Raw genomic sequence first — 27,289 nt, forward strand, 5'->3', positions numbered from 1 at the left:
TATTGTAATGATCTCTACAATGATTACAAAGGATAAAATTCCACATTATCTATTGAAGAGTGTTGTTTCTGTCTTTTCCAGAGTGAACAAAGTGAACTTGATATTTTAATAGATGAGTATGAGTACAGTCTCTTGTTAGTGGGGTTTTACTTGTGTACAACCCGTACAACTTGCATATATCCCAAAGGTATCTCTGGAAAGGAATTTTTCCTAGGTGTCTTTTAAGGTTCTTTCCAGTCTTAATATTTTGCATACTACATTGTTAAATAATTTCATATTCAAATTTTTGAAGCTTAGAAGAAATTTCTTATTGGATAATGTTAAGTGTATATTTTTACATGTTCAAATTATGGATTATTCAGCCTTCAGAAGCCTTTTCAACCCTTGACTCTTGCATAGTGCCTTGTATGAGTAAATACTAATTGTTTAAATGTATTATTAGTATTAGCATTGTTGGTCTTAATTCTGTATCTTGGAAGTAGGATGTGGAGGAAAATAAATGTTGAAAATAAGAGTTATTTCTTCAGCTTTAGCTCTAGACAAAATTAGACATGAGCCAAGTTTCTCCTATAGTCTTTTCAATGTCCACTTCTTCATCTCTCCCTTTCCTAGTATTTAAGTTACCTGTGTCCTTATACTGTCTTGGTCTGGTTCTGGCTGCAAAGTGATCATATTAGACATTTTCTTCTCTCTTCCCTGAGTATCAATACTTTTTCTTAATCTTGCTTATCTCTGTTGAGTAGCTGAAGGTTGTGATTTAACTAATTCACACTGAGAGGTGAATGAGTGACCATTTACTAGCTTTCATTGATGTGTTTGCATTTTGTTGGTATTATTAATCCAAACTAATTTCCAAATGGTGAAATTTCAGATAACTGAAAGATGAAAATGTGGGGGCTGTCAGATTCATTTCTGTATATGATCATTTTGTGAAAACGAAGTCAATGAATTGTGTGTGTAATGAGGTTGGGAGGAAAATGAGAGAGGAAGATACATGCTTTCACAGGGAAATACTGTGGACCGAATTGTGTCCTCTGACCCCCACATTTATTTATTGAAGCTCTAACCCTCAATGGGATAACATTTGGAGAGGGCGATCTTTGGGAGATAATTAGGTTATTAGGTTTAGATGAGGTCTTAAAGGTAGGAGCTTCATGATGGGATTAGGACCATTATAAAAAGACACCAGAGAACTGGCTTCCTCTCGCTATGCCATGTGAAGACAGCAAGAAGATAGCTTCCTTTAAGCCAGAAAGAGAGCCTTCACCAGAACCCGACCACGGGGGCACCCTGATCTCGGCCTTCAGGCCACCCAATCTGTGGTATTTTGTTGTGGTAGCCCCAGCCGAAGAAGACATTCATCCAACTGGGGTGTGTTGGAGGAAGAGCAGCTAAAGGGTGCATGTTAGTTGGAATTTCTTGGAGACATTCAAAATAGATGTCCATTAGGTAGTTGGATATATCCAGCCGTACCTCAGCTGGGAGGTCTGGACAAGGTACAGAGAATTAGGTCTCTTCAGTAATGGATGAGTTTATGGGAAGTGATGAAATCACCTTGGGGAGTGAGAAGGGAGCTGATGACAACCCATGAAAAAAACCACACTTAGGAGCATACACGAAAAGAGTCATCCAAGAAGTGGGAGAGTCAGAAAGAGGAGAGTAGGTGTTTGTTTGCAGACTTCCAGCCAAAAATGGAGTCCAACTAATCTTTCCACAGATGTTTTCAGAAGTAATTTGCACTCTCAACTGCTTTGGGTTTACTGAGGTCATTGTTAAAACACACTGGCAAATTACTGTGGCAGAGTTTATGAAATGTTTTCAATAACCAATTAATAAATCATTTACTTAGATTATTTTTTGACTGCAGGATTTGTGAAATTGTGAAAACGTGTTGTTAACAATATCAGTCTGTCTTAAGTTTTTAAAGATCGTGTTGCATTTCCTAGAACTTTATGTTTATAAAATGCTTTACAGCCTGTTTCGTTGTTCGGCAAGAACTGAGGCAAGTGGCTGTTATAAAACTTTCATTGACTACACTAGGAAGCTGCAAATTTATTCATGTTTCAATAACAGCACTGTATCCCAAATTATATCTCTAGTCCACTGCTTTTCTGATTTTGACACACTCATGCTTCAAGTAAATATTATTATTTAAAAAGAAAAATAAGTGCATAGTAGATATAATTATTTTTAATCTTAAAAATGAAAAAGATTGCATTCATATTCTACCCTAGGGGATAAAGTGGGCCTGGGAGAAAAGTCAGTGCAAGTCAACCATAAAGGATACCTGAGGAAGTACGGGATCAGTCAGGATGTGACTGGTTTGAGTCTCCAGGGGATTCAGTATTAGGGATTATGGCAAAGAGTGTAGGTTGGTAGGTTTGTGGTTTAGAACTGGACCTTAAGATCTGTCCAGGGCCCAGGCTGCAAATAACAACTAGCTTCAATTCAGGAAAGTATTAACATTTTTATTCTGCATCCTTTTTCACTTAGATAGGACCTTGTTTTTGAAAAGAGTGACAGTTTTTACCTTAGAGTCTCCAAACTTAGTTACAGCTGGCTTTATAGAATTTTATCTGCAAAGAAGTCTTTCTCATGTTATATGATTTTTAATTTCTGAGGGCACTGGTGTTAATTTCACCTTGCATTATATTTATTCGTCTATGTCTACATTGTCTATTGGGTTGTGAGCTCCCTAAGAGTGGGACTATATCTTGTGCATTTTGCATCTCCAGTGGGTAGATCATTAGCTATTTGTTAATCATTAGGTAATCAACAATGCAATTTAGCTATCACCTGACTAGCAGGTTCTAGTACCCGCTAGGCTGCTACATAACTTTTGCATCAAAGTTTGCATTTATACCATTGAGACCATGTTATGGTCCATGGTAGCTCCTCCTTCAAAATCCCATCTCAGTCATAAAGTAGGCAAACTGTTTGAAGGAGCAGGAAGGGTGAGAGTAAGAAGCACCCTCTGAGGCAGTAGATGAGTCAAATCAAAGTACACATTTCACATTTTGTTGTGGGTTATTTAGGTCTACACAGGTTAGCATCTAAGGAAACCGTATTTCACTTGAATGAGTATCCTTTTGGTTTGTGTGTCTTCATGGCAAGATGCTGGTCTAAGGTGGAAACTTGGGGGGAGTAAAATCATCCATCATTTGTAGGTTGAAGCCTGAAGCTCTGTACTGAAGACTAATTTCTAGAAAAATCTCAAACTGACCCCAAAACTTAATTATTGCTTCTAATATGGAACTGCCTACTCTGAAGAGCTGTTCTTTGTCATTATTTTAAAATCTAACAATTGAAGTTTGAAGAGTACATAAGGTATGGGTATACATTTTCTTGCATTATCAAATGGACAGAGTTGATGCTGTAGAACATTGTAACCTGATTGTTACTGACCATTGAGTTAAGTGAATTGCTTAGGATACTGGAATGTAATAAGCTGAAAGTTCTAGATAGATCTCAAAAAGCAAAACATATACAATTTATTTAAAAGGCCTATAACTTCCTGTTTCCATTATGCATAAATGTGATTTTTGTTTTGCTTAAGAAGTATTTAGTCCATGTAAAGTTCTAACTAATCTTTAATCCACTTGGGTTTTAGGTGTTAAAAATAGACCAACAAGGCATGATGTTTTAGATGGCTCATGTGACAGCTTTAAGGACCTCATCAAACCTCATGAGGAATTGAAGAAAAGTGGGAAAGGCAAAAAGGTCAGTGTGTAAAAATATTATTTTAAACTTTCAAATGCTGATACATCATAATGTTCTTCTCTGGGTCAATGAAACATAAACTAGTCTATCCGACTTGTCTTTTATTTTAAAAAATTGATTATGGGTAAATGCTGGAAAACTCAGAATATGAAACTGAAAGCGTTGGTTGCATTCCGGACAAAGAGTTATTATGGATAGACTAAGCTTTCTCATATCACTTTGCTAATGCATTTCTTGTAAAAATGCCTGTAGCTTCTCTCAAGCAGAGAATATTGGTTATGCTAGTGTTTCTTGCCATTTTATAATCGGAATAAATATTTACTAGGTAGGAGGTGAAGAATCCAAACATTCATTCACTTTTGAACTAACGAAGGTTTGACCTCAAGCCATCAGAGTGAAAGGTTTATATACTAACACTTAGGTACACCCTTTCCTTTGTGGTTTTGGCTTTAAAACCTTGCTCTTCCTCTAAAAAACTCCCCTTATCCTCTTACATGAGTAATATAACGAGGATTTTGAAGTTTTTGATCATTCAATATCTACTTGCATTGCTTAAATTTAAAATTAGCCATTCTATATTATACCTTGTGCCTCATTTTTATGAGGCCAAGGAAGTATAATGTAGTGAAACCTGAATTCAAAATGGTAGGGAAAAACCATACCGATTGAAAAGCAACAGATGAAAAGAATGACAGAGTAGACGGGTCTGCATGGGGCTTCCAGGTCCTGATACTCAGGCTTGAACAGATGGGCGGCTGCATTTGACCTGCGGAAGAGAAACCTGACTCCTTTGCTTCTTATCTTGGCAATGGTTAAAAGACATTTAAAATTACACAAATTTCATGAAAGGTAGCAGTAACTTATAGAAACTTAGATTTCTTTACTCGTGCTTTCTGGTTTGTCTCAGAAAAAAAGTGCAGCAAAAAAATTGAAAGGAATCCTATTTCAGGTAAAGCAACAGATGTGGAGAGAGAGAGAGAGAGAGACTGTTGGGGTCCTGTAACATATTTGTGGCGTGGCAACACCAAGGCACCTGCTCTACGATGGCGTTGCGCACTCTGACTCCACTGCAGCCTGCGGGACCTGCTCAGCGTGCTGCCTCCCAGGGGTGGGGCCCTTCCTAGAATGCTGGCGGCACCCTGGCTGAGTTTGTGTTTTGCATCCCTGTTTCTCAGTCTTCTTCCTACTGCTGCATAGCCACTTGACCTAGTTCCTTTGGAAAGAAAGAAAGAATCAGTTTCCTCTGCATCTACTACCGTTCCCGTACCTCTCCTGCCGATGCGTCCCATGGCAGCTGGTCCACAGCTCTGCTTTGTGCCCTCCCGCTTTACTGACCCTTTACCCTCTGCCAGTGTCTGCCAGGGAAGTGGTGATACCCCTCCTGTCTATTGGTACTCTACGTTGTACCATGTCTGGCATTTTTTTTTAAGTGCTCAGTAAACATTGAGTGTTGAGTTACTTGTTACTCACCATAAAAATACTCCGTCCTGTGTGATCAAAAGGCACGAGGTTTGACTTTCTCATTTGCCCACAATGGAAGTTACTATTTCAGATGAGTGGTATTGCTGCCCTGTGCCTGGGATAGCCCTGGACCTGATGGGCTTGGTCTGTGGAAGCACTGGGTTAGGGACAGGCATCCTGGGCGGGAGTGTGGCCCCTTCTTCCTTATGAGGCATCTCACTGTAAATGGCATATGAATGGGAGATGGGTACCCGTTTGACCTTCTGGCATTCTTCTGTAGATGAAATAGTAATTGCTCCATGAATGTAAGGTGGTGTTATTGTCTTGAGTAATGAAAAAAGAATGAGTGCTCAGAGAGGGAGGCAAAATACAAAATTACAAATACACACCTCCATATCTGCCTTCAACTGCTGTGCTCAGGAACTAAAATATTTTCATAGATTGAACTGCCTAACTTGCTCAAATTTAAGTCTTCTTTTAAAAATATTTTAAGCATATTAATAAACTTTGCCCTCATAATTTAGAATGTCATTTCTGAAAGGGATCCACCACTTCTGGTTCTGTGTGAAGAATCACTCAAAGCAGGTTTTAAATGCAGATTTTCTGGGCCGGGCATGGCGGCTCATGCCTGTAATCTCAGCACTCTGGGGCGGGCGGATCACTTGAGGTCAGGAATTCGAGACCAGCCTAGCCAACATGGCAAAATCCCGTCTCTACAAAAAACACAAAAATTGGCCAGGCCTGGTGGTGGGCACCTGTAATTCCAGCTGCTCAGGAGGCTGAGGTGGGAGAATCACCTGAACCCAGGAAGGGGAGGTTGCAATGAGTTGAGATCATGCCACTGCACTCCAGCCTGGGCGACAGAGTGAGACTCTGTGTCAAAAATAAATAAATACATATTCTCTGGCCCCACTTGAGACCCTCCTGGCCAGCAGCTCCCCAGCCCAGTGCAGCACCCTGTCCTTAACACGGAGGAGATGAACACCTAGTGAGGGTGAATAATCCACCTTCTGTATTGCGTCTCGCCAATAGCAGAAGGAACAAGACCTAGGTTTCCCCTCTTTCACAGGATTTTCTTCCTAATCCATTCCTTATTACAGTTCACCACACAGCCTTTGCTTGAATGAATCAAAAACTCCTAATGCCCTAGGGTAGTGCTTCCTGACTGGGCTGCACATTGGACTCAGCTGGGGATCTGTAAGGTACATGGCCGCCTGGCCCCACTCCCAGACATGCTGGTGTCATTAATACGGGGTGTACCCTGGCCACTAGGATTTTTTTAAACTCCTGAGGTGATTCTAATGCAAAGCAAAGTTTGGAAACTACTGCCTTGGGACTTTAGTAGAATTTAAACAAGTGATTTATCCTAGAAGAAGTTTCATTTGTTTCTAAACACCTCTCATGTAAACTTGTTTCGTTTTTAGACTCTAAAATTAAAGACAAAGGCTTAAAGTCCTGATTTGTGGGCTGGATATGGTGGCTCACACCTGTAATCCCAGCACTTTGGGAGGCCGAGGCGGGCAGATCACTAGGTCAGGAGATCAAGACCATCCTGGTTAACAGGGTGAAACTCCATCTCTACTAAAAATACAAAAAATTAGCCAGGCGTGGTGGCAGGTGCCTGTAGTCCCAGCTACTTGGGACGCTGAGGCAGGAGAATGGTGTGAACCCGGGAGGCAGAGCTTGCAGTGAGCTGAGATCACGCCACTGCACTCAGCCTGGGCAACAGAGTGAGACTCCATCTCAAAAAAAAAAAAAAGTCCTGATTTGTTTGCTTAAAGGTTGAGTGAGTTTTTTAGGGGCACAAATTTAGATAGCAATATAGATGAAGGACCATCGTTTATTATTTCACAGGTTAGAAGGAAGAACAATACAAATTTTTAAAAGGTAACACTAAATTTATTTTATTTTTTTGAGACATAGTATCACTCTGTCGCCCAGGCTGGAGTGTACTGGCGTGATCTCGGCTCACTGCAACCTCCACCTCCTGAATTTAAGCGATTCTCCTGCCCCAGCCTCCTGAGTAGCTTGGACAACAGGCACCCGCCAGCACGCCTGGCTAGTTTTTTAAGTTTTTTGTAGAGATGGGGTTTCACCATGTTGACTAGGCTGGTCTCGAACTCCTGACCTCAAGTGATCTGCCCTCCTTGGCCCTCCCAAAGTGCTGGAATTACAGGTTTGAGCCACAGTGCCCAGCCAGCAACATTAAATTTTAAATATACAACTTCCCAGTAGTTTGAGATCTTTTGATATGAGCATGGGGAGAGAAGTTTATGTTGATATGCTGTAATGAGTCAACAGAAACACTAAAATTTAGTTTCCTGATTTTAAAAGTATACAGTGGAATTGTGAAAGGATGGAATGATAATCTGTGTTAAACTGAAATTGGAACTTAACATGGCCTCTTTTTTTTTTTTTTTTTTTTTTTGAGATGGAGTCTCGCTCTGTCACCCAGGCTGGAGTGCAATGGCACAATGTCGGTTCACTGCAACCTCTGCCTCCCGGGTTCAAGCAATTCTCCTGCCTCAGCCTCCTGAGTAGCTGGGACTACAGGCGCATGCCACATATTTTTATGTATAAGGATATATTAAAGTATTAGATTCTATTAAGCACAAAATTGTTTCTATTTCCTAAAGAAAAAAAATCTTGTAATTGAATATTAATGTTGAAAAAAGGAAAGTTTACAGGAAATATCCTTCACCAGCTAATGACTGAAGCAATGCCTCTACTGGAATAGAGAATGGTAAGGTCTGGGCCTGACATTTTTATGTTTTCACGTGAGCCAGGCTACATGCTATTTCCATAGTGAGGAAAATGATTTGAAACTCAGGTGTGTCTCGTGGCCCTAATGACTTTATTTTATTTTTAGTTTTAAATTTGAAGTAGCACTTGCAGGTAATATACGATCTGGGCACCCCTGCAGACAGGACTGTCAGTCGATGAGCACTGTCAGTCGTGAGTTCTGAGTATTGCGAAGCTGCAGGGTAGAAGGTACGAAGGTGAGAAAGGTGGGAAAGCCTGGAGCCTGTGTGAAGAGCAGCATGGCCTTGGTGTGGCCTGGGCATGGATGCGGAACCGCGAGAAGAGAGATGCTGACGTCGGCTGCGGCCACGGGCTCTGGGGTTAGGCTGTTCTCATCTTTGGTTTTCTGTAGGTTCACTGTGATTGCTGTACCAGAGTATTGTTTTTGTTGTTTGCTTACTTGGGAGTCACAGGCCTTCCTGTCTAATCTGTTCTGGAAACTTCTCTGCTGTGATTTCTTCTGCCTGTTTCCTCACACCTCCATTGCTGGGAACGCAATCCCGTGTGTTATCCTTTGCTTCTATAGCCCATGTCTCATGATTTTCCTCTATTTCTTTCCTCTTGTATCTCCTTATTTCATTCTGGATATCTTCTATTGATTTATTTTCCATTTCACTTTTGACTCTCTGTAAGTCTATTCTGATGCTAAATCCACATATTGAGTTTTAACATGTATTTTTTTTCAGTCCTTGTTATTCCATTTTATTTTTTTAAATTATTTTTTGTAGAGATGGGGTCTCCCACGTTGACCAGGCTGTTCTCAAATCGCTGGTCTCCAGCAATCCTCCTACCTCGGCCTTCCAGAGTGCTGGGATTACAGGCGGGAGCCTTCATGCCCTCTGTTTGATTTTTAAAAACCGTTTCCAGTTCTCTGCCAAAATTATTAATCCTGTCTTTTATTTATTTGAACATATTATGCATATTTCTTTTGAAATAACTGTCTTTTCTGGCTCCCCTTAATTTCTGTTTTTCTTATCTGTTGTTTTCAATCGTATGTTCCGTATCTAATATGCCTGGTTAGTTTGTCTTTATCTTCCTAGCAGGGACTGAGATGATCTGGAGCTGGGGTTCTGTCTCTGCAAGGCTGGCTGTCCCCAGGGAGTGTGGGCTTCTGACGCCGGTTCACCTCTTCTTCCACGGGTTTCTTCTCCCATGACTCACTGACTTAGTAGCTGGGCAACGTCTGCAAATCGCTGGGGCTTGTTTGTTTGTTTGCATCTTGTCCAGCTTTTCTGAGGGCTCACAGTGAGGAGGCTATTTCAAACTACTTAGTCCACCATTCCTGGCGAGGATGGGTGAATTTTAATGGCCACTTAAGAAAACTTCTCTAAATAGAGCTTATCCTTCTCTGAGAAGAGAACAGTAAGAGGCCAAGTCAAGAGAAACGATTTTTGAGATGAACACATAGGTCACTGTTTGCAAAAGACACACTAAACACCTGTAATGGCATTATTTCAGTTTCTCTTAAAGAGCGAAAAAAAATATGATTCCATGAAGAATTATAGAATCTCAGAGCTATAGCTTCCATTAGATTTTTTTTTTTTTTGGTTTAATACCCATTTTTAATGGCAAAAATCACTCTATAAATCAGAGTCTGGTTTTTTTTAAGACTTATTTTAAATACATTTGTTTCAAATTTGTTGATACTTTTTTTTTTTTTTTTTGAGATGGAGTCTCGCTCTGTTGTCCAGGCTGGAGTACAGTGGCCCAATCTTGGCTCACTGCAGCCTCCACACTGCCAGGTTCAAGTGATTCTCGTGTCTCAGCCTCCCGAGTAGCTGGGATTATAGGTACCCGCCAGCATGCCTGGCTAAGTTTTCTTTCTTTTTTTTTTTTTTTTTTTTTTTTTTTTAGTAGAGACAGGGTTTTGCCATGTTGGCTAGGCTGGTTTTGAACTCCTGACCTCAAGTGATCTGCCTGCTTCAGCCTCCCAAAGTGCTGGGATTACAGGCGTGAGCCACCTCGCCTGTCCTGTTGAGACTTTATTTTGAGGATCCAGTTAAGCAATTTTTTTACCTCTGTAATCTTAGCTTGCAGTATGTAGGTCATTGACATTGATAGTTACACATCTTTTCAGAGGGAGAAATATAAAATATTATGATGAATTTTGACCTGTTTTCTTTGTTACTTGTTGAATATCATCAGACACAGAACCCAAAGAAGCTCTGTATAGATACCAGCACTCTGACAGAAATACGTGAATATAATTTTTTTATCCAAGTATTTGGTTTATTCTACTCCTTCTGGATTTTGTTGTTCAAAATATTGATTATTATCCTCAGCAACATTTTTAATGCGAGTTATCAACAGGATAGCTTTTTATGAGTGGCTAAGTTTTAGAATCTCGTTTTGGAGCCATCTCTGCCAATCCAGCTTGTTGCATGTGAAGGCAAGCTGTGGGTCAGAGCACAGAAATGTTTACAGAGGCTTTCCTGAGCCTGGAGGCCTGGAGAGATATGAAGGAACAAATAGAGCATACTTATTTTGATAGTGGTTTAAAAAAATTAAAGAATTACACACCAGATAGAATGCTTAAATTCCTAAAAGGTTCTCAAATAGGGTGCAAAACAAGTAATAGCTTGCATATGCTCTGATACTTGCTTGTTCTTACATCTTTGCTAGAATATGAGCCCATAAGGACATAGTCTATATCCTGTTCATCTCTTAATACTCAGCAGGATATAGCATCACAAACAAAGTAAGTGTTCAGTAAATATTTTCTGAGTAAATAAGAGATGCATGAATTTCCCTTTTACTTTTTGAGTGAACATGTTTAAAACATTTCTGGTGCTCTTAACCATCACTCAGTAATCATGGAATCATCATCATGTACTTCACTTATTTTTGAATATTCTTCCTAAACTTGAGAGACGGTCTTCTTTCAGTAAAGGATGGATTCTCTTCTCCAAGACTGTGCATTGCAGTGCAGTGTTGCTAAAGCGTTGCCCCCAGAGCCAGATGCCTGGGTTCAATCCCAGCTCTGCTACTCACCTGTTCTGGGAGTTCCATGGTCTTGAACAAATTACTTAATATCTGTGCCTCTACTTCTTTGTGTATAAAACAGGGATAATATTAATAATAGTACCAGTTTCCTCAAAGGGTTTGTTCTAATTGAATTGAAACATGCAAAGAGTTTAAGATAGTACCTGATATATAGAAGTGCTCAAAAAATGTTAGCTATTTTCTTCAGCACAAACTTGGGTGAGGGTCATGTCTGCATATTGACTGTCCTTTGTTTTGCAGCTATAACTTGGAGGAGAGTAGGTCTCTCTGACCTGCCTCCTCTTTTCCCACTCCCAGAGACCACCATGTGTCTTTAATGAAAATGACCCTCAAAATTCCGGGACAGTCCACACAGTGTCTCTTGTTGGACTTACTGACCACAGGCATGCCAGGGCCAAAATAGAGTCTCTGGGCATGGGGTGAGGGTAGGAGTATAGCCTTTCCTAAAAGCTCCTCCGGTGATTCTGAGCTGATGGTCATCCTCCCATTGAGAATCTTTGTTTTGGGGGTGAGATGTAGGCCATTAGCATGAAACTGTGCTCTGTCATCTCACCCAGGAGGCAGAAGACTGAGTTCTGCGGTCAGAAATGCCCGCTTGGGGGATCTGCTTCCTCAGTTTTCGAGAGATGCTTTCCTCATCTCCAATATCACTAGAACCTTCCTGAAAGAACTGAGACCTGTCAATAGACCTGTGTGAGTTGTGATAGGGTACTTACAGCTGTCATTTATTGAGCATTGTGACCTCTTTTTAGATTGAGTTTTCTATTTCTCAGTCATATGGAGACGCTGAAAAGAAAGTATATTTCAGAGAGCTCCAATCATGTCTTTATTGCGGAGGCAGTAGATTGGGAATTACAGCTCATTTGGGTCTGGCTTCCCCAGGGAAGGAGCCTTGCAGTGGAAAGAAGATAAAAGGGTCCCAGTGGTGGGAATAAAAAGAGTGCTAGATGCCCAGAGGGTGGGAAAGGCCTAGCCCAGATGCAGTGTGGCAGGCCAGCTGGAGGCAGGAGGAAAGAGAGCTGCAGGGACACAGATGCCTTCCTGAGCAGGGAAAATAGAATACTTGAGCCACTTTTCATGTGAAATGGATGATTTTCCTGCCGTTTCCTGTCCTTCAAGTAAAGGGTCCTGGAATGAGTACTTCACTGTTGTAATGGAGACACTAATATTTTATGAATGCAGTTTTACAGTTTGCAGTAATGCCAGGCCTTTGGCTGTTTTCCATTAGATGGTGCACTTGGCTGGAAGCATACACTCTTGTAGCTTTGATTTTAAATTTACCTTTCAAGTTGAAAGAGCAGTGACTCATCCAAAGAACAGGTGATATTTATTTTTTTTTTCTTGAACATGCAGCACGGGTATGTTGTTATCACACATTTAGGGGAACTGCCACACTTCCTCGAGCATGACACCCTCTGTAAATATCCATGTAAATCATTTCCATTGTTCAGACCTGCCGTACGCAGAAAGATAGGGCCTTTAGTGCCGACCACCCGGCCGGTGAGGTCTGTAAGATCGAAGGTGCCCTTGGTTTCCAACACAGCTGTTTCAGTGATCTGTAATTGCTTTGATAAATCACTTTTGGCAGAGTGTACCCAGAGCTGGCAGTGGCAGGGATGTGCTGGTTGTAACAGGTGTGGGGTCTATCAGCAGATGTTGCTTGATGAAGCCATTTAAAAAACAGCTGCCTCTTGATAGCCTAACAGTTGCCATCAGCCCCCATTAGCATGTTTTTTTCTTGCTGTGTATGAGATAAAATATTTCTACAGAAAACATTAAATAGGATCTTCAAAGAACTCCGTCTTTTTAAAAATGTGTTTTCTTTGTTCAATAACTGATTTTGCATGCCTTGTAAATATGTGGTTCAGAAATTGTCAAATGTGTTTTGGACTGGACGTGGTAGAAATGAGGACCAACCAGGGTGGATCTCCTGTGCCTCAGTGGTCGTCTTAGGCCATGTAAAGGTAGAGGCCACGGACGGAGGACATTTCCCACTGGGAGACCCACAGGCACTGAGGAGCTAGCCAAAGAAATCTATTTAAGATCTGCTGCTTTGGCCAGGCATGGTGGCTCACGCCTATAATCCCAGCACTTTGGGAGACCAAGGTGGGTGGATCACCTGAGGTCAGGAGTTTGAGATCAGCCTGGCCAACAGGCAAAACCCTGTCTCTACTAAAAGTACAAAAAATTAGCTGGTTGTGGTGGTGCACACCTGTAGTCCCAGCTACTCGGGAGGCTGAGGCAGGAGAATCACTTGAACCCAGGAGGTGGAGGTTGCAGTGAGCCGAGATCCTGCCACTGCACTTTGGCCTGGGCAACAGAGCAAGATTCCACCTCAGAAAAAAGAAAAAAAAGAAAAGGAAAGAAAAGTTCTGCTGGTAGGCATTCTATGCACTGAGCAAAGAAGAGATGTGCAGGCCCAATTTAAATAGTTACAGCTGCTAGCTCCTAAGGTCTAGCTTACTACGTGCACCATCTGGGGGGAGTGAGCTTAATGATAGTAAACTGTGCTAAATTGGTCTAGAAATATCAAATTAATCTGTTTGAGATATGCAGAAACTCAAACAAAATAATAGCTTGCTGAAGTAGCAAACTTGAATCCTTATTTTTATTTTAAAGGGGAGTAAAGGGCCTGGAGATAAAAGGTGCTCTGCACTGCGCCTCCCTGTGTGAGTCCTTCTCCTTTAGGCAGCGGCCACTTCCCGCGGAGCTGTTCACGCCAAGTGACCCTCCCACTGCGCTGCTCCCACCACCCCGTGTCCACCCCGTCCTCGAACGCCTGATGTCTCAGCACATCACCGGCATTCTCTTCCTCTTACCACTAATTAGTTCGAGACTGTGACTCACTTCTGTCCAACAAGATGTGAAGGGAAGTGTTCCTGGGAGGTTTCTGGAAAGTGTTCTCTCACTTGTGATAGCCCTGGGAAGAAATGCTCCCCGGGTCCTCAGAGCTTTGTTGTGGCTGGACGCATCTCCTGGAACTGCCACAGCGGAGGAGGAAGCCAAGAGAGTGAACCAAAGAAAGGAAGGGCGGAGGGCGGGGGAGGCCTGCAAACCTTACGGCTTATTTCCACTGACATCAGAGACTCGTGTTAATAAGGGACAAGTGGCTTCATTTGTTATGCTCCTCAGACACGGGGTAAGGTAGACACACAGAAATACAGAACTGCACGCATTTGTCCTAAAGGCTAGAATTTACTTTAAATGTGAGTGGTTTTCCCAGGAAAGTTGTATGTCTGTTCTCTTGAGGAACAATTATTTCCTCCCCAATTCTTTCTCTCTCTCTCTCTCCTGACCTCGTGATCCGCCCACCTTGGTCTCTCCCAAAGTGCTAGGATTACAGGCGTGAGCCACCGTGCCCGGCCCTTTTTTTTTGTATTTTAGTAGAGACAAGTTTTCACCATGTTGGCCAGGATGGTCTGATCTCCTGAACTGGTGATTCGCTCACCTCAGCCTCTCAAAGTGTTGGGATTACAGGCGTGAGCCACCACGCCCGGCCTAATTTTTGTACTTAGTACAGACGAGGTTTCACCATGTTGGCCAGGTTGGTCTCAAACTCCTGACCTCAAGTGATCCACCCGCCTTGGCCTCCCAAAGTGCTGGGATTACAGGCTTGAGCCACCGTGCCTGACCCTCAATTATATTTATTTCTTTGCCTTTCCTTACGTCTTTAACTCTTCACACTTTTAAAAAAGTTATTGCCTTCCAAATAATATTTAGGAATATAAATTATTTGATATTAATCCAGGGTAATTTCGATTCGTTTTTTAAAAAGGGGAATAAAAACATGATTATTCAGAAGGGGTTAAATAGAATGACAAAAACTGCAATTCAAAATTAATGAGGCATTATAACAGGGTTTGTTAAAAAAATTATGAGGCATTTAAAATAGATTTTTGGCATATCCTTTTGTGACTTTTGGATATGACTTTAGACTTAGTTCATATATCAATAGTGAGTCTTTATAGGAAAAGAATATAATATTCAGTGACTGTCAAACCAGAGCAGCTCGGTATGAAACACTTCTTCTTCTGGTCTCCCTTATCGGTGATTTTCAATTTTGAAAACTTTTTTTTTGAAGTTGTGTTGTTTTATTTTTCTGCAGAAATATCTTCTGCTTTTCATTTTGAAGTATATTTGCTATTTATTTGCAATCTAGTTCTCATCATTAAAAGCAGTACTAAAATATTATCCCAGAATTTATAGGTTGTGTCTTTTTGTCCTTTTTTTGTTTTTGGTATTTTTCTGTCACTTTACTTCCTCAGGTGAAGTTTTAACAAAAATGAGGGACCATGGATAGGAAAGTAGGAATCAAACAGTTTACAGGGTTGAAATTGTGGTATAATTCTTCTTTTGTTTTGTTTTGTTTAAAGACAGGGTCTTGCTCTGTTGCCCAGGCTGGAGTGCTGTGGCGAGATCATAGCTCACTGCAGCCTTGATCTCCTGGGCTCAAGTGATCCCTCCAGCCTTGGCCTCATGAGTAGCTGAGACTCCAGGCAGATGCCACCACACTCAGCTAATTTTTTTGTTTGTTTTAGAGATGGAATTCGACTGTGTTGCCCAGGCTGGTCTTGAACTCTTGGCCTCAAACCATCCACTTACCTGGGTCTCCCAAAGTGCTGGGATTACAGGCATGAACCACCATGCGTGGCCCATGGAGTAATCCTTGTGGAGTTGGAAAGTAGAGGTGTGTATGTGACTGTTTCTGAAAACAGTAGCATTAGCCAGGAAATCCATGAATTTGCATAGTTTTCCCCAAGATCAGCCCATTTGCTTTGGTGAGTTTGGGGTTATACTTAGAGTGGGTAGTATAAGGAGTTTCTGCCCTACACCTTAGCTTAAGCAATTTGAGCACATTGTTTTTTGAGTTCACCAGCAAAGATCCAGAGCTCAGAGGCGGTCTTTCCTCTGCAGGTGAGAGTGCCCCTCCCTGTACCTCACGGCCTTTCCTCTGCAGGTGAGAGTGCCCCTCCCTGTACCTCACGGTCTTGGGCTCTGTGGCTTCTTTCCTCCTGCCGCTGCCCCTTATTCTGGGTGGGCTGGAATTCCCTACGGCCCTCTGTCTGGGGAAAGGGGCTGTTTGGATGTTCCTGGGTGTCACCTGTGCGTGCCCCCTATGCTGTCCTCCCACCTGCCCTGTCTTGCAAGCATGGCCTGCACCCTTCTCCCACACACCTGGACCCCAGGCTTATTTTTCCTCTGCCTGCCCAGCCCCTCTTCCTGGAGAGGATGATGTGAAAATAAGATCTGACGTTGGGGGTCCCCAGTGACTTCCATAAGGAGCAAGGAGCTGGGTGCATGTGTAGACCCCGTGGGAGCTTTAGTGTTAGATACCGAGTTTGCTAGATGAAACATCTTTTTAATTGAGGTGGTGCAGATGTATTGATTGAACACTTTAGACACTAATGATGAACTACTTGGAGGTACATTTTTTTTTTTTTTGCTATGAAACTTAGAAAAAAATATTTAACATAGTAAGTATTGAAAACTGATACTGGTGCTGTATGGATCACTATTACTGTATTATTTGAGACTGTTCAGAAAAGGTATTATAGTTTTTAGAAAAACAGAGCAACCTGAATATTAAAAGTCTCTGAATTTGAGTAAAAAACAGTCCACATAAGGGAAAAAATATATAAGGAAGGACAATTAAATTATGAAACTGTTACTATAAGAAAGTTAAAGGCTGAGCACAGTGGCTCATGCTTGTAATCCCAGCAGTTTGAGAGGCTGAGGCAGGAGGATCGCTTGAGGTCAGGAGTTCAAGACCAGCTTAGGCAAAGAAGTGAGCCCTCATCTTTACTAAAAATAAGTTTTTTAAATATTAGTTGGACATGATGGTGGCCCCCTGTGGTCCCAGCTCTTAGGGAGGCTTGAGCCCAGGAATTCGAGGCTGCTCTGGGCCATGATTGTACCACTGCACTCCAGCCTGGGCAAGAGTGAGACCCTGTCTCAAAAATAAGCACACAAAAAAGAAAGTTGAAGATTTTAGTCTCAATTTTTTACATTGAACCCATCTTTAGATCACAGAATGTATAAAATTAAAAATGGGGGATATCAACATTATTATATTTAATGTTATAGCTTATTATTATATTTAATAAGCTACTCATTTAAAGATCTGAGGTCTCTTGGGTCCACAGACTGAGTCTTTCTGAAGGTGCTTTACATGATGTAGCTGCCAGGGATCTAGGTCATATAATATCCTCAGGATGGGATTTGAAGACATTTTTCCAGAATTTATCTTTTTTCTTTTTTTTTTTTTTTTTTTTGAGACGGAGTCTCGCTCTGTCACCCAGGCTGGAGTGCAGTGGCCGGATCTCAGCTCACTGCAAGCTCCTCCTCTCGGGTTCACGCCATTCTCCTGCCTCAGCCTCCCGAGTAGCTGGGACTACAGGCAACCGCCACTTCGCCCGGCTAGTTTTTTGTATTTTTTAGTAGAGACGGGGTTTCACTGTGTTAGCCAGGATGGTCTCGATCTCCTGACCTCGTGATCCGCCCGTCTCGGCCTCCCAAAGTGCTGGGATTACAGGCTTGAGCCACCGCGCCCGGCCATCTTTTTTCATATTGGATTTTATTTTTTTAAATTTCCTCTATAGTCAAAATGTATGTAAATGTATGATTCTGATAGTACCGTATATATTTAGATGGGTTTATACTGGTCATGAACAAGGTTAATAATCTTTGTGAATATGTGGATTATCTCCTTTTTTTAGTTATTCTTAAGGAAAATTAATTTCACTGTTTACCAAAGAGCTGATACCTAAACCCAAAAGATTTCAAAGAATGTTTTCTTTTTAAAATGTTTCTATTTATCACTAAGAAAATGAGTATATCTGTTTAACTTGACCTACCTCTGGTCTTACTAAAACAAAATCAGCTCTACTATTTCCCAAATAATCATCCATTCAATACTCTTTCTCTCTCTCTCTCCCCGCTCCCTCATCTCTATTCCTTTAGAACTTTCAGAAAATTCTTCTGGGTAGTTAGTGTTTCATGTTGGTTATTGTTTCTCACTGGTCAGTGGATTATTTCACGTGACCACCTTTTTCGTGTTTGCTCTGATTGCCTTTGGATGCGCCTAACTGTGTGCTTTTCCTATTAAGAAAAAGAATCCTGCATGTTTTTTTGTCATTGAATAACAATGTTAAAAACAGAAAAGCGTTGTTTTTCTTCTTTGTAGCAGGCATTCTGTAGTAGATACCTTGACATACTTAAATTTGTGAGATGTGTCCAGAAGAATGGAAGAGTAATATCTCATATTAACATATTGCTAATAATAAGATAAAGGTTTCAGCTTCCTGGAGCTGTCCATATAATAGAATTTTGTACATGTTTTTTCATTTCTGAGATCCTTATACTTTGGGTTTTTTATTTTAATTTTTTTTTTTTTGAGACAAAGTCTCACTCTGTCGCCCAGGCTGGAGTGCAGTGGCTCTATCTCCGCTCACTGCAACTTCTGCCTCCTGGGTTCAAGCGATTCTCCTACCTCAGCCTTCCAAGTAGCTGGGATTACAGGTGCCTGCCACTACACCCAGCTAATTTTTGTGTTTTTAGTAGAGACGGGGTTTCACCACGTTGGCCAGGCTGGTCTCGAACTCCTGACCTCAAGTGATTCGCCCACCTTGGCCTCCCAAAGTGCTGGATTACAGATGTGAGCCACCATGCCCGGCTCTGAGATCCTCATTCTTTTAACTAAAATGTTAAGATATATGCTTTACGCTTTTGCTGCCTCTCGTGTTTCATGAATGCAAGTAAACCCATGAGTAACTCATGAATACGCATAAACTTGTGGGCCTCCAAACCATGCCCTGCCAGTGGCCATGCCACAAGAATCAGAGGCAGTACCTTCACTTTGTGGTTGCTATATTATTCCACCATTATAAGCTTTAGTAGAAAATGTAGATACGGTTGTTAAACTGAAGGAGTGTTGTCTCAAACTGAAGGAGAAAAGTAGTGTTGCTGCTATAAGATGAATATAAACCAAGTGGTATCTTTTCTACCATCCAAATAGCAATTAGGAAAGTCCTTCTTTGCTCATACCATTCCAAAGGGAATCGTCTTATTCTTTCTCTAAATCTCCTTACAATGGAGGCTGCTACAGTTTAAGTATCGCAGGTCTTTTTTTTTCAGATTTCACCTGCAGTGCCTATAAATTTGGGGGAATGCCTTTTTTGTTTTGGGGTGCCCAACATACTCAGTGGATCTTGGGCCTACCATAAAGTGACCTTCCTTACTCACCTGTAAGGCTGAGAACACCGTAAGCAAGGTACCAGGCTTGTTTCCCCAAGAGGGCTTTGTAAGCGCTGGTGCCATAAAATCAACCTGAGGACTTAGGTGACTGGTTATTTCTGAGTAAGTGAATATCACTCTCAAATATGACATTCCAGCAAAGGCCGTGGTTGCATAGCCACTGTTTTCAGTTGTGTCCTGGTAACTAGGAAGATGGATTGTTTTTAATCTATGCAAATAATTATATTGCCCTGAAAAGAAGGATACTCAATTACAGTTTCACAATTCTGGAGGGATCAGGCAGGGATAGTAAGATACCATTTCCAAATGTTTCCTTTCTGTTTATAAAAGCACAGTAGACTGAATTGTTATGAGATACAGAGAGGGAGAAGAGAAAGGGTCCCTTATGTATCCAGAATATAGAGCATTAAAATAGCAACAATACTGCAAACAAAAGCCACAGTCCTCCTTCAGTAGTTCATCTGGGCCTAGTCATTAATTTTTGTTCCACTTGATCTTGGGTTAGTTTCGTGAATCCCTCTGCTTCTCAATGAGAGTTATAGAAATCCTCTTCCCCTGGTGGGGTCTCAGCATTATTTAGACAATGCCATAAGAAGCCTGTACCCAAAAGTACCCAGCATGGTTCTTCTCCATGGGGCTCTAAAACAGCCCCCTCTTGGTCGAAGGTAAGTCACTCTGGCCTATAACTGATTGCAGATGCTGATCAGGGAAGTGTCAGAGAAAAACAGAAATCTGTAGGTGACAAAAGAAATGGCTGGGGTTATCATATTACTGATAATTTTCAAAACTAAATTTATGGAGAGTTCATTACAAGAGTATTGGCAACTGATAAGTAAAGTTAGTTATGGTATGCAAAATGGAGTCAACCCAAAAAAGTTCTAGATACAGCATCTGGAAACACCATAATTAACCTTATTTTAAAAGAACAGTGGATGTTACATCTAATTTATAAAAATGGAAGAATATAATCTTTACAGAAAAAACCTTCAGATATAACAAAATAGTCCCAAGACATAACACACAATGAATATGCCAAGCATATAATTAGAATAAACCAAGAATGTCACATAAAGAGGGTTAGTTTGGAGGGGACATAAACACCTATATATTAATAACATATATTTAACCTAGGGCTGGCTAAGTATCTTTTTTGATTTGACAACTTGTCCCCATATAACTTATCAATAGTAACAGATCAAATGGATCTCCTGATTATTTTGAGCATCTGTCTTTTATTAAAGTAAAAGCACAAATACTTGTTATTTTCCAGGTATGTCTGGGGAATCTCAGACAGTTTTTTGTTTTGTTTTGTGTTTTTGAGATGGAGTCTCACTCTGTCGCCCAGGCTGGAGTGCAGTGGCCCGATCTCAGCTCACTGCAACCTCTGCCTCCTGGGTTTCAAGCCATTCTCCTGCTCCAGCCTCCCAAGTAGCTGGGATTACAGGTGCCTGCCACCACGCCCGGGTAATTTTTGTATTTTTAGTAGAGACGGGGTTTTGCCATGTTGGCCAGGCTGGTCTCAAACTCCTGACCTCAGTTTATCCGCCCACCTCGGCCTCCCAAAGTACTGGAATTACAGGGATAAGCCACCATGCCCGGCCTCAGACAGTTTGAAGTACAAAATATATCATTTAGGATTTGATTTGGGGAAGGCAGAATATCAAAAATTATCAAGAAATTTTGAATACCTGATTCCAATAGGCTCACGTAACTTAGAAACAATATTTGACTACTTATTTCATCAAAGTGACTGTAAAAGATTTTGAAAGTAAACACAGAGGTAACATGATTGTAAAGAACCTTAGCTCTTTCCTAAGAGACAAGATTTCTTGAATACTCAAGGGCATAATAAAGCCAATATAAACCAAAGAAGGTTATTCTCATAAAACACAGAATCTTTGGAATCTAAGCCAATTGTACAGAAAAAAGAATAAGCCCTTATTTTTTTAGGTGAATGTGGTAAACAGTAAACCAAAGAAACAGGCTCATCAATATTGAGTAAACTTTTCTCTTTTTAAAAAATCGTTAGTCTTTATTTTAAGAGATCATCTGCATTTTTTCTGTAATAAACTTAAAAGATATCCACCTGTTTCTTCAGATTTATTTATTCTTTAGCAATTTAAGCATTGAAATGACAGTTTTGTCTCAATCCTTGATAATGCTATATTTTTTGTATTTCAAATGTTTAGCTTTCACATGGAGAAAAAGAAACACAGGCATAAACCTTTATTCTATCCGCCTGCTAGTCCCGCAACACGATTTTAATAAAGTGTTCCTGATACTTTAACAATTTCTATGATGTCTGCAGAGATATATCAGCAAGAGTGATTGTAAAGTAGCTAGTCTTATAAGTCAAGAATTATGATCTTTGATCTGCTGCTCAATCAATTTCCGGATCTGATCTACATTATTTTCTAGCTCTTCTGGTTTACTGCTGGGCAGCTGATGCACGACTTCTTCCTTGTAAGATGCCGTGGCTTCTTCATAAAGAACTTGGAAAATCTCACACTGAATATTGTCTTTTAGTTTCTTCTCATTATAACCCTTCGTTTCAAGTCTTTCGTACAGTACGTTGGCATCTGTTCTCAGCACAAAAACTGTATGAAACCAGCATTCAGGGAAGATATCACAACCGTGGTAATCAACGATAACTCCACATTCTCTCATTTGGTTATCTCACTCATCAGCTACTCTGTCATCATCTAAAACAGGACAATCATACTCTTCATCATAGCCATCGTACAATTGCTCTTCTCGAGCTAAATCATCCACATTAATGTATTTCAATCCTGGTTCTGATTTTGATATGTGGTTTTACCAAACCCTAGTGTACCTGTATTTCTATGACATGTTTCCATCACAAAGTTGGAGCAAACTGACACTTTAGGATTGAACTCAGGGAGTCTGTGGGGTCAAAACTAACTTCATAATATTACTAAGATTTTAACATGCAATGGGTTCACCTTGCTATCTCTGGAAAAAAGAAAAAATGCACCACTGCACTCCCCCAAGGGCAACAGAGCAAGACCCTGTCTCTCAAAAGTAAATAAATAAATAATTTTAAAAATTATTGTTGAAAAAGGTTTGTGAGATTAATAATTTAATTTGGTTAAGCACAAATTTACATTTTTTCATAGTCTTAAACCTTAAGTAGGAGTAATGTTCACTTATTTGATCAGTAAATCTGTATAGCTTTTGTAAGAACATGCACAAGTAGAATAACAATGTGTAATCTGGCTGGGCACAGTGGCTCTTGCCTATAACCCTAGCACTTTGGGAGGCCGAGATGGGAGGATTGCTGAGGCCAGGAATTTCAGACCAGCCTGGGCAACATAGCGAGAGACCCCATCTTAAAAAATAATAATAATAATACTTAATGCTGACAACTCATAGAAGACATGACTGTTTTTATTAAACCCGAAATATTCACCTAGTCTCATTTGCCAAAGATTTACCTAAATATGTGAACTTGAATTCTTAAAACATTTACGTTTCTATAGGAATACTGTTTTTAGTCTGTTGAAAGTATTATTGGAAGTTCAATTTCCTTAATTTATGAGAATTTTAGGAATATTCAATTTATAGGTGCCTCTTTATTTCCAAGCCAGTCAGAACAGAACATCCTTAAGAGCGATCATATTCTCATTTGGTGAGACCATCTCGTGATAGTTATCCCAGGATGGGAGACAATAGCTGCTTTGAAAGCTCCCCTGCCACACTGGGCTTCCAGTACCAGAGCAGCTAACGACTCTGCCCTAACAGAAAATGCTGGGAAGCAGGGCACAAGTGTTTACTTGGGTACCCTTCACGGGCACTCCTTTTACCTGGTGGACAGCTGATGCCTTGTGGTCTGGCCCAGTATCAGGCATTCCTCACGTGGGAAATGTGCTTATCCTGGCAGACGCCCTTGTGGCTCTTTTCTGACCCCCCTTCAGTTTATGACTGCCTGACTATCGCTCTGGTGCTCAGAGCCTGCCCTTGTGTTCTTCCCCGGCATCCCGGGGAAAACCCAGGCAGCCTGGGAGAGCCCCTGGTTCTTCAGATGGAATGTGCAAATTCAACACACCACCAAGATAGGAAATAATTTCCAAGATTTATTACTTCCAGATCCTAGAGAGGGAGGGCGCCATGAGTTGGGAAGGCAGTGTTCTATCCCCAGGTCACAAGAAGAAAGAATGAAGTGTCAGGCATAGAGCAAGAGAGAGTGGGACCCATGGGCCAACACCTTTACTGGGGGCCAGGGCATTGTCCAAGCAGGTTTCCTGCAGGGAGTTTTAGTTGGTGAGTTTAAAACAGGCAGTCATGAGTTTCAGGATCACACAGCAACTGAGAGGTGGTCACTGTGGCATACTCCACAGTCCATGTAGGGGTGTGGGGCCGGCAGGGCCGGCCAGGTAGACTGTCCCTTAGAGAGGTCGTCACCAGAAAGAGGAGGTGTATAAGGCAGATCCTGGATCAACCACATTGAGGACTGGGGGTGGCAGGTGGAAGCTGTCAAGGGAAACTAAGTCCTGTTTCTGGTATGAGAAAGTTAAACTTATGTTCAAAATAGATGCCAAGGTATATAAAATTGTAAATATTCACTACAGTGGCATTTCTGCAATACAAAACAGACATACAAGCAGACACAGATAATTTATAAGCCTCAATTCTAAAATTTCAGACCAGGCACGGTGGCTCACGCCTGTAATCCCAGCACTTTGGGAGGCCGAGGTGGGTGGATCACCTGAGGTCAGGAGTTCGAGACCAGCCTGGCCAACATGGTGGAACCTGTCTCTACTAACAAAAATTAGCTGAGTGTGGTAGTGGGTGCCTGTGATCCCAGCTACTTGGGAGACTGAGGCAGGAGAATTGCTTGAACCCGGGAGATGGAGGTTGCAGTGAGCCGAGACTGCACCATTGCACTCCAGCCTGGGCAATAAGAGCAAAATTCCATCTCAAAAAAAAGAAAAAGAAAAAGAAAAAAATTCAGTCATGGGCCAAACATAAAAGCAGAAATATAAAATTTTATTCAGATGTCTACTTCCTGATAGCATGAAATTCTTAATTGTTTTGAAGCCAAAGTAGAAAAGTAGACAAACGAAAAATACTAGCAAATCAGATTCTGTTTTCTTTCACCCAACAGAGACAAGATCTGTATAAACCAGCAGTCCTTCCCCAAGTATGTAATATACAAACCCCTTCATGTCTGTCATTTTCGTCAACCCTGGGGTCCTTCAAATGCCTTTTGTTCCTTCTCATTTACTTCACATTGACTTTTCAAGACAATTGGTTATACTGCACAGTTGGTTACATTTGAAGTATTTCGTGTGAATTACAAACGTATATGAATAATGTTAATTCATTTTTGTTTATATATGTATATGTATGCATATACATATACACACACTCCTATAGAGTGAACATTTGGCTGAATGTACTACCAAATTGTTAAACAATAGTCATTTCTAGCTGGTGGAATTACAGGAAATTTGTATTTCTGATTATATATTTCTATAGCATTTACATTTTATGCAATTCAGCGTGCATTTCTTAGATAAGCAAAAAAAAAATTAAACATTTTATTTAAATTTTTTTTTCAATTCCAGTTAATAGCAGATGTCAACACAACAAATAAGTTCCATTATCCATGCTTCTGTGTGGGGGGGATTTGCTTGACAGGTGCAACAGAAGCACAAGCATTATTGTGTACCTGTGTCTGAAATGAGAATGAGGTTGCCTAGAAGTCTTGAGAAAAGTGGCTGACGAGTCTACAAAAACGCCCTTATTACCCGAGTCTACAAAAATGCCCTTTTTACCCTTTCTCACTTTGAAGTGTGTAAAGACGTTGACACACTTGGAGGTCTGCTGGCTAACTGGTGGAACAGATTCCTGGGGGAAATATTTTTTTTTTGCTCTTGTACCTCATATCTGGATTATTTTGGATTGCTTTTGGGATAGTATCTGAGTTTCTATCAGTTGGGCTGTTTTTTCCAGGAATATAAAGTTTTTTTTCTTTTATATATGCTTAAATATTTATTTTTAAGTGATGTAACTTTTCAAAAAACTTATTAAAGTTTATTTCTGTGGGAAAAATATTTTTTATGTTTTTGACTGTTTTTTGTTCCTTCTTGTTTGAAATCTCTAGCCAACAAGAACATTAGTCATGACAAGCATGCCATCTGAGTAAGTACTTGTTTTGATTTCTGTTCAATGTAAAATGTTAACCTTTTCTCTCATATACTATAATTCTGGGTGCCTTTAGGCAATTTGTCAATCTGTTCCTGTATCACTTTTACTTTACAAAATTAATATCTGAGTTAGAAGGTCACTGAAAATTAAACATGTACCAAATGTGAGCAATTTAGCCTTGAAAATGCTCGGGTTGTTTAGGCAGCATTAAGAGGTGTGTGCTCATTTTGATGTTCTTTTGCTTGCTTGATACCAAATAGCTTCATGAATGTTCAAGAAGTGGAACATCATTGACCAAAACATTTCCCTTAAAGGTCTTAAAGCAACACTGCAGCAGAAAGCTTTCCACAGCAGTATGAAAGTTGCTATCTGTGCATTTTGTGGAAGGGTTAACAGCTTGTTGGCATGCTCTTATCATCTCCCTTAAACATTTAACACAACAAAGAACATCCAACAAAAATACAGTACTATATTCTTTGCAACAGATTTTTGAATTCCTGTTTAAAGGGGAAACCCATGTTTTTGATATCAATCATAGGTTTTAAGGTTTTAAGACATCCATCAAAACATTGGAACATTTCAGTGAAAAATGGGCCGCAGGGAGGGGCACGTTTAGAACATGTTCAGTAGTGGGATCCTTTTCCTGCCTGTGGCTTAAAAATAAAAGGATTGATCATCGAATACCATACATTACATAGTGAAAAAGGGGGTCACTCAAAATTTTTGTAAATATATTATGAAATATATTGAACATCCTAAATAGTCTAATACAGAAGTGAATATTGAATATATGTGTAATATTTTTTAAAGTCTTTGTATTTTTCCAAAATAAAAAAAAAATTATTAGTTAACTAGTTCTTTTCTCATTCAAGATTTAAAAATAAAACTTTTCATTTAGGCCATCTTCATGTCTTACTCTTTTTTGCTCCACATAGACTTCTTGTGATAGTTAAGAACAAGACCTGGACATTCTGATTTTATGTGGATTAGCTGTGCCTTGCAGAGACACTCGTTACTTACTGGCACATCCAGCAAGTAGCTGCCAGCCTCAGGATGGAGTTCTAGGGAGTGTCTGGTTTAGAGGTTTTTACTTTTTGTTTTCTTTTATCATTTTTGCCTTTATTTTTTTCCAAATTTAATTATTTTTCTTGACTCAAGCACAGATTCTCGGGTTGAAGTGGTGATGAGGCCCAGATCTTGACTCACATATCTTTTCTACCCTAAAGATCTCTAAGAATTTAAAAGCATGATATAATTCAGCCCTTTCATTTTACAGATAAAGAAACAGGTCTTGAGATGGACATACCTAAGATCACTAGAGACAAAACTAAGAAGGCTGGGTGCATTGGTTTACGCCTATAATCCCAGGGGCGTGAGTTGAGGGGCCCAGGTGGGCATATTGCTTGAGACTAGGAGTTCAAGACCAGCCTGGGTAACAGCAAAACCTTGTGTCTACAAAAAAATGCAGAAGTTAGCCACACTTGGTGGTGAGTTGCCTATAGTCCCAACTACTTGGGAGGATAAGGTAGGAGGATCACTTGAGCCCAGGAGATCAACAATGCAGTGAGCCATGATTGTGCCACTGCACTCCAGCCTGGGCAACAGAGCAAGACCCTGTCTCAAAACAATAAAATAAAACTAAGGAACACCATCATTTGGAAGGAAGAGTGTTAGAGACAGTCTGTATAAGCATAGACAATAACATCTTCCTCTTTGTAATATAATTTTTGGAGAGGAGAGATGTTTATTTCTTTTTTTTTTCTTTTTTTTTTTTGAGACGGAGTCTCGCTCTGTCACCCAGGCTGGAGTGCAGTGGCGCAATCTCGGCTCACTGCAAGCTCCACCTCCCAGGTTCCCGCCATTCTCCTGCCTCAGCCTC

At 40.6% G+C, this 27,289-nt stretch overlaps 1 protein-coding gene and 1 pseudogene across 8 annotated transcripts in view; one reads left to right on the top strand and one right to left on the bottom strand.

Moving 5' to 3' along the window:
* The window catches only part of MCPH1 (microcephalin 1), a 238,755-nt gene that overhangs the window by 44,163 nt on the left and 167,303 nt on the right, over positions 1–27,289 (top strand). For 7 of the 8 annotated variants that reach the window (XM_021941978.2, XM_021941980.2, XM_021941979.2 and 4 more), the window contains 3 exons: positions 3,611–3,720; positions 24,365–24,400; positions 25,367–25,404. In XM_021941978.2, the coding sequence (XP_021797670.2) occupies positions 3,611–3,720; positions 24,365–24,400; positions 25,367–25,404 (184 nt within the window). The remainder of the gene's footprint in view (positions 1–3,610; positions 3,721–24,364; positions 24,401–25,366; positions 25,405–27,289) is intronic. The other variant, XM_003902387.4, reaches the window with a different exon arrangement.
* On the bottom strand, positions 21,592–22,097 carry LOC116276314 (annotated as a pseudogene).

The sequence above is a fragment of the Papio anubis genome, chromosome 8, assembly GCF_008728515.1.
Source record: "Papio anubis isolate 15944 chromosome 8, Panubis1.0, whole genome shotgun sequence".
NCBI lineage: Eukaryota > Metazoa > Chordata > Mammalia > Primates > Cercopithecidae > Papio > Papio anubis.